The sequence below is a fragment of the Neophocaena asiaeorientalis genome, unplaced genomic scaffold, assembly GCF_003031525.2.
Source record: "Neophocaena asiaeorientalis asiaeorientalis breed wild unplaced genomic scaffold, Neophocaena_asiaeorientalis_V1.1 scaffold599, whole genome shotgun sequence".
Taxonomy (NCBI): domain Eukaryota; kingdom Metazoa; phylum Chordata; class Mammalia; order Artiodactyla; family Phocoenidae; genus Neophocaena; species Neophocaena asiaeorientalis.
In genome coordinates, this window is record NW_020173499.1 from 48890 (window position 1) to 62404 (window position 13515).

The window sequence follows — 13515 nt, forward strand, 5'->3', positions numbered from 1 at the left end:
GCAAAGAGTTAATCTCTCTAATATTCGAAGAACTACAAATCAAAATAAATACCATACACTCAAAATAAAATGAGGAAAGGATAGGAACATTTCACAAAAAGCAAAATACAAAATGGTTCATAAATTTTAAAATGTTCTAGTTTACCTAAAGAGTAAAATATCAGCATTAAAATCACACACACTTTGCTATGATTATTTATCTATCAGAATTATTTAATATACCAATAAGCTGTGCTGGTGAGGCTGTGGTCAAACAAGCCCTCTGAGGCATTGCTGATATAAGTGTAAATCAGCACAAATTCTCTAAAGGGCAATTAAACAACCTCTGTTAAAGTTTAAAATACACATATCCTTTGTCCCAGCAATTGCACTTCTAGGAATTTAGCCTATAACCTACAAACTTACCACATAAGAGCAAAATGATACTTGTTAAAGTTTACTTGTTGTAGTATTCTTTGCAATTAAAAAAAAAAAAATCTGGAAGCAACCTGGATGTCCAACAAAAAGAGACTAGTTAAACAGATTATGGTACACATAATCTGCGACACTCTGCTCCACTAAAAGGAACAAAGCACCTCTTTACTGCTATGGAACATATATAAGGTAAATTGTCCAAAATATACTAAAAGAAAAATGAAAGTAAAAAAGGACCTATACATATTTGCCTGGGTACATAAAAACCTCTGGAAAGATCTGTAACAGGGTGGTAAAACTGGTAACCTCTAGGAAGGAAAATCTACTTACTAGGTAACAGATGTGCTAAAGCTTCCCATATACCCTTTTACACATTTGATTTGATTTGAACACAAGGGCTACTATTACCTTCCCCAAAAAATAAAGCTTATATTTTAACAACAATCAGTTTATAAATAAAGCAAAATCCACCCAGGCCTTATTTACATAGCAATCAGATATACCATAGTACCAAAATCTAGAGCAGTGACTGTGCAGAGAAGACTGTGCAGAAAAGAGTTCACACAGAGGCCAGAGACCACTAGCCTTAGGCCCGATGGCAAGGTTGGCCCTTTTCTGCATCTAGGAATTTGAATGATATATAGTTCCCTAAATCAACAGAAAAATTTCCCTAAATTATAAGAGTGGTTCACTGTGCCTAAACTGTACAATGTAGTTTATGCTTTACACTTAATTTGCTTCTGGAAGTCTGGAATTTCGGTACATGCAAGGCATAACATGCCTATGTGAATGACCTCCAATAGAAATCCTGGACTCCAAGGCTCAGGCAGAACTTCGCTGGTGTATGACATTTCATACGTGCTGTCACAACTTGCTGCTGGAGGAATTAAGCACTTCTGGTCTGACTCCAATGGAAGGTGACTCTTGGAAGCTTGTATCTGGTTTCCTCCAGACATTGTCCATGTACGTTTCCCCTTTACTGATTTTGCTTTGCATCCTTTCACTATAATAAATCTTAGCCACGAATATGGCTTTATTCTGAGTCCTGTAAATTCTCCTATCAAATCACCAAAACTCTTGAGGACCCCCAACACATAACTTAATTCATCACCTTTCAACTTGATCCCAAAAGCTGGAAAAGCCACTCAGGCAGTCTTGCCATTTTACATAAATTTTACTTCTAGGGCTTCCCTGGTGGCGCAGTGGTTGAGAGTCCGCCTGCCGATGCAGGGGACACTGGTTTGTGCCCCGGTCTGGGAAGATCCCACATGCCGCAGAGCGGCTAGGCCCGTGAGCCATGGCCGCTGAGCCTGCGCGTCCAGAGCCTGTGCTCCGCCAACGGGAGAGGCCATAGCAGTGAGAGGCCCGTGTTCCGGGAAGGAAAAAAAAATTTTTTTAATTTTTTACTTCTACATGGAGCAAAATTCAGAATCAAAGTTAGGGCGGTAGATGGGGGGAAATGGGGACAAATCTCAAAGTCCAACAGAGATTTGGGGGAAGGCAGAAACCATCTAAGAAATACAGTGCCTGTATTGAATCTGAGCTCTTTAAGGGAAGTAGCATTCTTATTCTTTGCATCCCCAAAATGTGGGTTATGAGCCATAAGCCAATTCTTCCTGACAAATGTCAGTACTACTTTACTAGATGGCCAAGAACCAAGGAATCCATCAGTCAAAAAACTGTGAGGTGAAATAAGCCACCTAACAGTCCTTGCTTTGACAACCAATGCACCAAAATTAAGACAAAAGATGCCAGTAAACAACAAGGTCCTACTGTACAGCACAGGGAACTATATCCAATATCCTGTGACAAACCATAATGGCAAAGAACATACATATGTGTAACTGAATCACTTTGCTGTAGAGAAGAAATTAACACAACACTGTAAATCAACTATACTTCAAAAAAAATTTTTTTAAATAAATAAAAATTTTAAAAGGCAAAGGAGGCCAAAGAGCTAAAATATCAGATAACAACGGCAGAATGAGGAGATTCATTGGAAAGGCCAACACAACCACCCAAATTTCAACAGTCCCTATGGACTTCACCATACTACAAGCACAAAGCTACAAACAGCCAGGCTTCCATCTAAATAGGGAAATGGAAAAGACAAGATAAAGTCTAGTGCTGCCTTGCCTTTAGCGCTGGATACAAAAACAGCAAAGATACAGAGATAGAAATAAAGGAAAAAACAGCATTTCTAATTGAGAGTATTCAACTAATTCAACAAACATGTGGCTACCATGTGCCAGGCACTATGCTAGGTGCTAGAAGGAATCCAGGAAGAAGTGGGCTGAGATAAGCCTTTAAACAGACAGAATAACAGAATCATGAGCAAAAACTAGGGGGCAGAAAAAAATATTCAAGAATATGAGAACTAGTTTGATGAATTCTTAAAATAACCATTACCACCTAAGACAAAAAGCAATTTTATTTTCAATTAATAGCTTTCTTCTTTCTGCTTCTTCATGCAAGACCCCAATAATGTGTAGGGATCAAACTCACCGAAACAACACAATCCACGACAGGCTTCTTAAGAACACTTTCTGCTGTCTCCTTCAGTTTGGACAAAAGCATGGCAGTCACTTGCTCCGTGGTAAAATTTCGCTCTTCCTCCATGTATTTCACCTGCAATAAAAAACCAAAAGGATCTAAACTTAATACTTCTTCATGTCCTACAAACCTAAAATGAATAATCTCTAAATCATCAATGGAACATTAACTCAGGAAGGAATTGAGAAAGCTAGTTTTAGAAGCGAAAATAACTTGAAGGTCACTTTTAGCTTTTTAACATGCTTGTCAAGCATGATACCTGGAGATGAGGACCACTATGTAAATGGCACGTTGTGACCACCAACAAAACTTGTAGACAATTACCTGGGCAGAAGCAAATTGGTATAGCTCACTATGACCCACACTGTCCCTCCATAAAGGGATCTGGTGGTGGAAACTATTTTACCATCTGACGTACTGTGTGTATTTTACTTGTTTACTGTGTTGACTTTATGATCATCGTCCCAATTAGGATCCAATATAACGCAATGGTTTTTGTCAGATTTGTTCACTGTCATAGCCCCAACACGGAGGACAAACTTGACACAATAAATACGTGTTGAATTAAAGAATAAACGACAAACAAAGCTTCAAGATATCCTAAACCTGGATAAAGGTATGCAACTTTGACAACAGTTACAAACTTTAAATGTTGAAAAGACTGCCTAAGTAAGATAAGGTCCTATTCCACATGCCCATACTCCCCAAGTACAACCCAGACCAGAAAATGTCACTTTCTTCTTTTAGCTCCTGCTCCAACTCAACTTGAACACCACCTTCTCACTCCCCAGTCCAACCATAATTTATTCTGGTTTAGAATTTAAGTGTCTCACTTTATTGCATGATAAAGATCGGAAAATAACCCTCCCAGTGAGCCTCTTTCAAAGCTACCTCTTCTTCCCTCATTTAAGTCTTTGTCAATTCCTCCAAGCTCATACTTGGATCCACTTGTTCCCAGGTCTTCTCCCTAGTCTCTTTCTCCTTTGGCACTTGTAACGCTTCTGACTAAATCTGCCAATACGCATCCTATTTCTTTCTTGACTGTAAGTATCCCCCATTTCCTCAGCTCCCTTTCCTTTTTTCCTCCTCTGCACTCCATATTTATCCATTAGTAGGCCCATTCAAACTGTACTAAAATTATTGCTGAAAATACCATAAGTAAACCCGTGATCATTTTTCAGTTATCAAAATTCTTCACTTCCAAATTCAACTGAATTCTCAGCTACAATGGCACAATTAACTACCATTTCCCCACAATTCTCATCATCTCTTGGATTTTGAACCTGTTCCCATGATCCTTATTTCTCCAAATGGGGTGTCTCAAACACCACATTTCCTCTCTCTAAACTCAGTTGCCTGAAAAGCTCAAACACCCTTCTGGATTGCTCTTACCACCTGAGTGCAAGAGAGACAAATGTGTTCACCGTACCCATCCCTCAGCCTCTAATCTTTTTTGTATGGTCAGTTCACTGCATGCTTCACAAAGAGACTCTCCTAGATGTTGCAGAGATAGCAAAGACTAAACTCCCTTTTCCCCAAAAGAAAACACCTTTCCAATCCTACTGTCAAGAGTATGACCACATATCTGGCAGTGACTTTAAAGTGTTGATTTCTTTGCCTGCTCCTCCGGAAGTCATTCACTAAAATCATACCAGCAAGACTGCTGCATTAGTCAACAAGACAAGTAGCAATGGCAGTTAACTTCACATCATTACCACCTATCTGTCCAACCCCTATTAACAGTGCCACCTATGGCTCCCAAATAAAATCCAGATTATTCAAAAAATGCCAATGGTCTTTACTAGCAAAAGACTTTCCAAAGCATTTGTAACCATTTTCATTACAACTTGAAAGTAGAATGGTATAACATACAATGACCTGATAACATAAAATACTGTATTTCAATCATTAAGGTATTATCTTGAAAACCTTACCTTTATACCTGTTAACCCAGTGGGCAACTGCACAATATCATATGCAAGTTTAGATTTTTCTGCCTCCACAAATGGATCAGAGAATGCTCGGCCATGGAATCTTTTAAATCCTTGGACTGTGTTCTTTGCATTGGATATTACCTAAGAAAAAGTGTATCAGAGTCAAAGAGTGGAAAGACTAATAGCAATTAAATTATGAAAAAAAAAATTCAACAATCTCAGGATTAAATTAGAATCATTTTCCTTCTGAGTTAGTTTTCTTTAGCACTAAACCTTTCTGAACGATGCCTGCTAGCTTGTGAAGTGAGGAGTGAGGGACCTGTACAGGTCACATGCAGGGCTAGGACCGGAGCCCAGATTGCCTTACTTCCTCATGAAGACAGGTCATTACGCTTATAAAAGCATTCTCTGTTCTTAAACTTCTAACAAACATTTACATAAAATAATTTTTATCTTTTAAAAATTACCCGTAGTTTGTTATTCGAACTTTCCAGGGGCCAATCTGGCAGTATGTATCAATTCAGTTATTCTAGTGAAGAAAACTTACCATAAAGGAAAAAAAGATGACACTAAGCCCACAAAGATAATGCAAATAAACTGATAGAGCATTATTTATCACAGCAGAAAACTGCAAAGAGCCTAGAGGGTAAATGACAGGAGAATGGGTAAATAAATTATGGCATATCCATACAATGGTTAATATTATTTTAGAAGTCTGGAGACAAGTATCTATATTATATGATGTCACTTTCTTGGGGTGGGGATAAAAACATTTATATGCTTAGAAAGAGTACAAAAGGTTACACACTAAGATATTAACAGTGATTTTTGGATAATGGTAGTATGCTAACTTCTAAATTCCTCACACTTTTACATCTATATTTTCTAATTTCTCTAGAATAAAGTATTATAATTTATGGGAAAAAATGCTGGCAAAGGACATTCAAAAAATTTAAGAATGAACTTCTGCTTAAGACTTATAGGCTCCTCTTCCCAATGCAGAAGTAAGTGCAACAAGTCCCAAGGAAAAACAGCAGAGCTCCTCTGCATCAGCAATGTCAAAAGGCACAAACAGAAGTTCTTTTGTAAAACAATATAAGGGCTCCAAAGTCAGGCCCTGTTTCAGCAAGCTGCCAAGTAGAAACTCAGTATCACAATAACTATGTCAACCTAGAACTAGGCAGCCAGTTTAGTACAATAACTGTTCTCAATAATGAAAGCAAGTTTAAAAACAGGAAGAATTCACTGGACTTTTAGAAGGAAAGACATTTCAAAACAGTTCTGTACTTGCTATCTACTGTCTCCTAAAACATGTTGAACTTTCTGAAAATGAGATTATAAAACACCCAATTTAATTAAATTGGCCAAGCACCATTTTCTTGGGCTTATAAATCTTAGGCGCTGCCCGGTCCAGAAAGAGACAGTTATTCATTCTATACGTTGCTCCAGATTGAACTATTAAAACATCTAACATGCAACTCCTTAATTTTACAGCAACCTCAGACACTCAGGGAAATAGAACTCTTCAGGTTCTTTTGCTCTGGTTACAGAGGAACCAGCAAATATGTCAGGTTCCTGGTTTAAAAGTAAACTAATGGTAAGTGTGCTTCTACAAGTATGTTTTCCTTCCTTGAGAACCTTGATCAACACTGACCTTAAATATGAGTAAGATGAAGACAGAACAAGACACTTTAACGAGCATTTAAAATACCCAGGAAAGGGCTTCGCTGGTGGCGCAGTGGTTGAGGGTCCGCCTGCCAATGCAGGGGACATGGGTTCGTGCGCCGGTCCGGGAGGATCCCGCATGCCGCGGAGTGGCTAGGCCCGTGAGCCATGGCCACTGAGCCTGCGCGTCCAGAGCCTGTGCTCCGCAACAGGAGAGGCCACAGCAGTGAGAGGCCCACGTACCGCAAAAAAATAAAATAAAATAAAATAAAATAAAAAATAAAATACCCAGGAAAAAATTTAAAAAGTAAAATACCCAGGAACAATCAAACATCCTAGCACTTTGCATTAAACAGATTATATATGTTCATGCTATTTTAAAAAGCTATTTGCTTCTCACTCAAGTACGTAAGAAAGATCAGGTTCATCTCTCAGTTGTACACCCAGGGGCTCACAGTGGTGGGCACACAATGGGCACTGAAATACTTGCTGAATGGGAAGGATGGACAAACCACAGAAGAAAGTCACTTTAGGGAAAAACAAAATTCTACCTGGCTTTTAGCTGCTGCTCCAATTGAACGATTCTTAGGACCAAAAGAAATGCAAGCCCTAGAAGACAAAACAAACATTTAAACATCAAACCTTACTGTAATTATTACATCCAAAACCAAAGCAGGCAAGGACTTCTCCGGTGGTCCAGTGGTTAAGACTCCGCGCTCCCACTGCAGTGGGGGGGAAGGTTCGATCCCTGTTTACGGAACTAAGATCCCACAAGCCTTGCAGCACAGCAAAAAAAATCTGCTTAGCCGAAAAGCCCTATTTTTGTTAACTGCACACAGTCAGTCTATGATTTTGACCTTTCTACTGAGTAAAGTGTCCATGGAATGCACTGCTTCTTAGAATAATGGGAGTTCATCACTTAGATGTTGAAGTACAAGTTTGGTATGACCATCTGTCTGAAATACTGGAGAGAGGTGGACTAACCAGTCTCCACTGTCCTCTAATTCTTCAAGTCTGGTGTTCAAAATTCCAATATAAAATAGTATACCCTCATATCAATACATCAATAAAACGTTCTTTGTGTTTAGAACAGCTCATAACTTCACCAAGAGAATAGTCTATAAACCCTGAAAACAACGCTTGTCCTATTGTGAATACTGAATACATAAAAAGTTATTTTTCTAGAACTAGTTTCCAAGGACTCAATTTCTTTTTTTTTTAAAGACTCAATTTCTGACAAGGAACTTCATTCCCACTTCTGAACATTCTTCCAAATCAATTCATACACTGCCTGCTGGTTTGATGTATATGCTGCTTGTTTTAGAAAGCAAAATTGAAACTTGCTTAAAGGTATAAACACTTTAAAACACTGTGTTTAAGCTTAAAAAGTCAGTTATTTTGGAGTTGATGTTTTTGCTATCATGGCCTCCATGCTTCCCCCTGTTTTTCACTCTGGAACCTTGCATATATTTGTCACCTCCCTTTCCAGTAGCTGATTTCTCTCAAGCTAAAATAAGATCAAATTCACCCATGCCACCCCCAAAAAATCCAAAAGACAAAGCTCCTCCCAGAGTCCATTTCTCCCTCAGGTTAGTAAAGCCTTCTCTTCCTCCTACTTAATAATAATGACTGCATAAATTGCCTATATGCACCATCTCATTTAATCCTCATAAGCACCCTATCTTATTCCCTCTTTATAGGAGAGGAAACTGAGTCCAAAAAGGTATTAATAAGTAAATTTGTCCAGAGTCATACAATCTGAAAGCAATGGGAGTCAGGACTATAGATCGTTTCTCCATACTTCACACTCTAGCTAGCTTTGACCCTCTCTCTATCCCCCCTGTACCCCTAATTCTTCAAATTTAGTGGAACGAGTAAGAATAAGAGCTCTGCAGCCATACTCCCTTGGTCCAAATCTGACCACACTAGATGACCTACTAATTAAGTAGAACTGTTTTACTTAAACTTACCAGCCCTGTACAAACTGGCAGAATGCCCAGCCTCTCTGTGCTTGAGTGGTCCTTTCCAAACAATGGTGCAAGAATCCCTGTAAGCCAATCTCCCAGAAAAGTTACAAGCAGCTATGCCCTGAATCAGTATGACACAGCCTGGAATTTCATCAGATTTCCTATGAGGCCTAAGCTCTATGGGCCTAGAACATGCTGGGGGGTAGCCCCTCTACAGCACAGGTATCAAGCTCAGCCTTTCTGCAAATATACCACCTATCACTTAAAAAAAAAAAAAAAAATCCCTGAGTACCACTTAAATGTCTCCCCTACTACAGCGCATACAGCCCTTTAGGAAATTGCCCACCGTAATCTTACCTACTCCATTCACCCTGTCCACTCCTTCTAGCCTATGCATGCAAACCTACATCTTTCTAAAAGCCACCAGATCTGAATTTCTAAGATGCATCCCACCAATAACTCAATCCCAACATAACTAAAAGCCAACATTATTTATCTTCCATTGTTTCCTGCAGCTCTGTTTTCAAGCCTTCATCTCCTCAAACAACACTAGCTCTAAGAATGAAAAAATTAATGTTCCCAACTTTATTGTATGTCTGTTGAAGGGTTAATTTCCTATTCTACCTTAGTAACTCTGAATCTGTCTTGCTTCTAATTACCTTCCAAACAAAAACATTACCAGCAAATAGGGTCCAGGTTCCTTAATGTAGAACCTAAGGCCTCTCACAATCCCAACCCCACCCCCATTTTCCAGGTGCAATCTCAAGCACACAGTACCCCAACACAAGTCAAATAGTCTTCCAATCCTCCTGCTTTGCTCTACCACTTTTGCCACCTGAAATGCCCTGGTCCTTCTAAATCTCACTCATTCTCCAGAGATATCACACACTTGTGATGCCTTCCCAATCCCTCTCAAGTAAAAATTGTTACTACCTCTTAAAACTTATTAGACTTGGCTTAAAACTTACTGGACTTTGGGCAATGTGAATGTAGAACATTTCCATCATCACACAATGTTCTACTGTACAGAGCTGCTCTAGGTAATATTCTCTTTGAAGTCAGTTAACATTTTTACTTACTCTTAAAATCTACATCTGCCTTAGAAGTAATAGATAGGAAATGGTTCGTATATCTTGAAAAGCTAAATAAAAGTTTGTCTCAGTTCAAATTATTCATCCTTTTATTCATCTATATATGCACACACTACAAACAGTTCCCAACTTCTTACAAAGCAATCAAATGTCACTAATGGAACATCAATCTTTACCACATAATATGGCAATTACACCTCAAACAAGGCATAACTCTTGCAAAGTATGGGCAGAATTCACACTTTTCTTATCATATTATAGAAAATCATTAATATATTATTACATAATTCTTACATTCTAAAAAAAGTTCTATAACAAGCCAACTAGTACATTAAAGAAAGGAATCCTTAGCTTTTCCACTTTATGGTCAATTTGATTGAGTTGAACACATGTACAGTAAAAAGAGCTCAGGCTCTAGAATTAGACAGTATGGGTCTATCTGAATCCCTTCTCTACCTTTCTAGCTGTTAATTAACTGCTCTGAAATTTAATTTGCTCATCTCTAAAATGGGGGAAATTACCACACCTACCTAATATGGTTGCTATAAGGATTAAATTTGTTGATCCACTTTTAAAGGACATTTATCAGAGGCTGGCACATCATAAATAACATTATATATTACTAAACCTCCAATGAAACCTTGGTCTGAGTTTCATACAAAAAAAATATACCGGGACTTCCCTGGTGGCGCAGTGGTTGAGAGTCCACCTGCCGATGCAGGGGACGCAGGTTCGTGCCCCGGTCCAGGAAGATCCCACATGCCGCGGAGCGGCTGGGCCCGTGAGCCATGGCCACTGAGCCTGAAGCCTGAAGCCTGTACTCCGCAACAGGAGAGGCCATGGCAGTGAGAGGCCCACGTACCGCAAAAAAAAAAAAATAATATATATATATATACACACACTAACTAGGGAGTTCCCTGGTGGCCTAGTGGTTAGGATTCTAGGCTTTCACTGCCATAGCCTGGGTCTAATCCCTGGTTGGGGAACTGAGATCCCACAAGACACATGGCACAGACAAAAAAAAGAAAAAAAAAAAAAAAAAACCAGAACCAAAAATATACCAACTAGTTTGCTATGTAAATTGTGCTTCACCTTCTCAAACTATCCACTAAAACCCACTCAGCCACCTTTAAAATCATGAGGAATAAAAAGTCCTACCATTTCCTTTTCAAAAGGACAACTGAGGGCTTCCCTGGTGGCGCAGTGGTTGAGAGTCCGCCTGCCGATGCAGGGGACACGGGTTCATGCCCCGGTCCGGGAAGATCCCACATGCCGCGGAGCAGCTGGGCCCGTGAGCCATGGCCGCTGAGCCTGCGCGTCTGGAGCCTGTGCTCCGCAACGGGAGAGGCCACAACGGTGAGAGGCCCGCGTACCGCAAAAAAAAAAAACGACAACTGAATGAGGGTAGATATGTTAAACAGCACAAATTGAAAGGGTTTTTAAAGTAAAAGCTTACATAAAGAAATCTAATATTTAAATGTGAAAAAGGCCCAAAAAGATTACGTCAAATTTTAGGGCCAACGCTAGAACCTATTCCGTGCTTTCTAGTGCAAGCTCATCGTAGAAAATTAGAAAAGTGTAAAAAAGAACATAGGGATTATCAGTAACTCCACAACCAACACCCTCCTACCAGAGATGGCCATTACTATTTAGGTAAATACTGCTATGCAATCCTAATAAATTAAGCAATTCTTTTAAAAAGAGAAGCTAAATACCCCCATTAAGTTTGTTTCTCCTCAACAAACACTAAAAAATCTTCAGTGGCTGAATGATTCTGTCAGGATTTGGACAGGGAACAAGATATTTAACGGAAATATGTATTGATACTATTTCCCACTCACCAGGAAATTCCAAAATTTCACATAGCCTGCGTGCAATCCCTATCTATGGTAGGAAGCCTCTCTTTCATCCAAGCAGGTTAAGCTCCCTTGTCCCACGGCTTTCATTTTTGAGCCTTCATATGCCAGGCAGTGTGCTAAGCATTCTACACTTGATTCTCCCGAATACTCTAAGACAAGAACTATTACTGACCCAATTTTGTAAATGAAGAACTGAATAAAGGCAAGTTAATGTGCCCAGAAACATAACTAGTACTAGAGTTCAGGATTCAAAATCAGGACTACCAAACTCCAAGTCCCACACATACATACTTTTTTTTTTAACCTTTTTTTTTTTTTTTGGCTGCATCCTCCTTGCAGCACACAGGCTTCTCTCTAGTTGCAGCACGCAGGCTCCAGAGCACATGGGTTCTGTAGTTTGCAGCATGCAGGCTCTGTCGTTGAGGCACCCAAGCTCAGTAGTTGTGGCGTGTGGGCTTAGTTGTCCCACTGCACGTGGGATCTTAGTTCCATGACCAGGGATCGAACCCGCAACCCCTACACTGGAAGGCAGACTCTTTACCACTGGACCACCAGGGAAGTCCCCATAAATACTTTTGTACTGCCTACCAAACCCTCTAGATTTATTCCTACTTCTATATCTTCACCAGACTGTCCCAATCCTTTCTTCATGTATTCTAATCCTGTTTGCTCAAGTCCCACTCCCGCCTTTCCTTATCACTCCATCCCCCACAGATATGACTTGTCCTCTGAACTTGAACAATTAAGGTCTATATTTAATAACCTTGCCCATAATTGTACTCTCTATTCTTATTCTATTTACTGTTGCTTTACGTCATTCATATTTCCAACTAGAATGATTACATCTCCACAGCAGGACTCTATCTTACACTTCCTCTATACTTTACACAAGCCCAAGTTAATGCTGCTAAAAACGGCAGTACTCAAGACACTTGCTACTTGACTGATATTACCTTTCCTCCATTCCAAATTACAGGATGACATTACACAAAGTTAATTTAAATCAAGTTCAAGACTTTTCTGTTCTAATCTTTAAGTCCTAGAAATAATCATCTTTTTAAACCAGAGAATAGCCGTTGTTCTCTTTCCTGGGTAAAAGATACCACTGACCAAACATTTATGGATATTCTGATAGGATGTTATGAACAGCTGCAACCGGCACAGATCCTTAAAAGGTACAGTTTCATGTTTATAAGTGTGTGTAGGACCGCTCTCAGGATATTCAGACAGCTGTTACTCTAATTCAATTTCTTAAACAATATAAGAAAATGAGTTTTTCAGAGAACCTACAATAGTATTTAGACTATCAAATAAGAGAAGCAGGCAAGACTGGCATGGAAATGGTTATTAGGTTAATCAGACTACCCCACAGTCACTGCCTTAGCCCAGAGCTAGAAAATACCCAAAACAGTTGATATTGAACAGATCAAACAACTCATACTAGCAAGATATGCAGTTCCTTAAGAATCACAAACTCCTGAGTCAGTAAGATTTACACATTAAAAGCTACATATTTGATAAACCCGAAAGGCAAACTTCCATAGATTTCATTTTACTGTCCCAATATATGGTCCATTAATAAACAGAATTAATAAAATATACAAAAAGGTAATAATAGCAATATGAGCAAATAATTGGGCAGTATTTACTATGTAACAGGCATTATGCTAAATATTTTATATAATTTTAACTCATAATCCTCACAAACCCCAGTGAAACAGAGAAATCACTTACGTTCCTGGTGTAAATTAATCCCTTAAATTTTTGTAAAGTACTCTGGCAATAGGTACTGAAATTTTAAGCATATATATCCTTTCACCAATTTCACATCTTGAAATCTATCCAACAAAAATAAAAGTATTAACATGTAAACATAAATATAAAAGACTTGTTGAAGACTATTTCTAATTGCAAAAATATAGAAACAACCTGAACATCTGAGGAAAGCATGTTAAAGCCATAGTATGGACTATTATGTACTTAAGGAGGTAAATTCATATTTACGGACTCTGAAAGATGTCTAAAATATAAG

The 13515-nt window shown here is 38.9% G+C and overlaps 1 protein-coding gene across 1 annotated transcript in view; it reads right to left on the bottom strand.

Moving 5' to 3' along the window:
* The window catches only part of HSPA4 (heat shock protein family A (Hsp70) member 4), a 42749-nt gene that overhangs the window by 24724 nt on the left and 4510 nt on the right, over positions 1–13515 (bottom strand). The window contains exons 2-4 of the mRNA XM_024747612.1: positions 7118–7175; positions 4902–5042; positions 2920–3042 (exon numbers count right to left, since the gene is read on the bottom strand). Of these exons, the coding sequence (XP_024603380.1) occupies positions 2920–3042; positions 4902–5042; positions 7118–7175 (322 nt within the window). The remainder of the gene's footprint in view (positions 1–2919; positions 3043–4901; positions 5043–7117; positions 7176–13515) is intronic.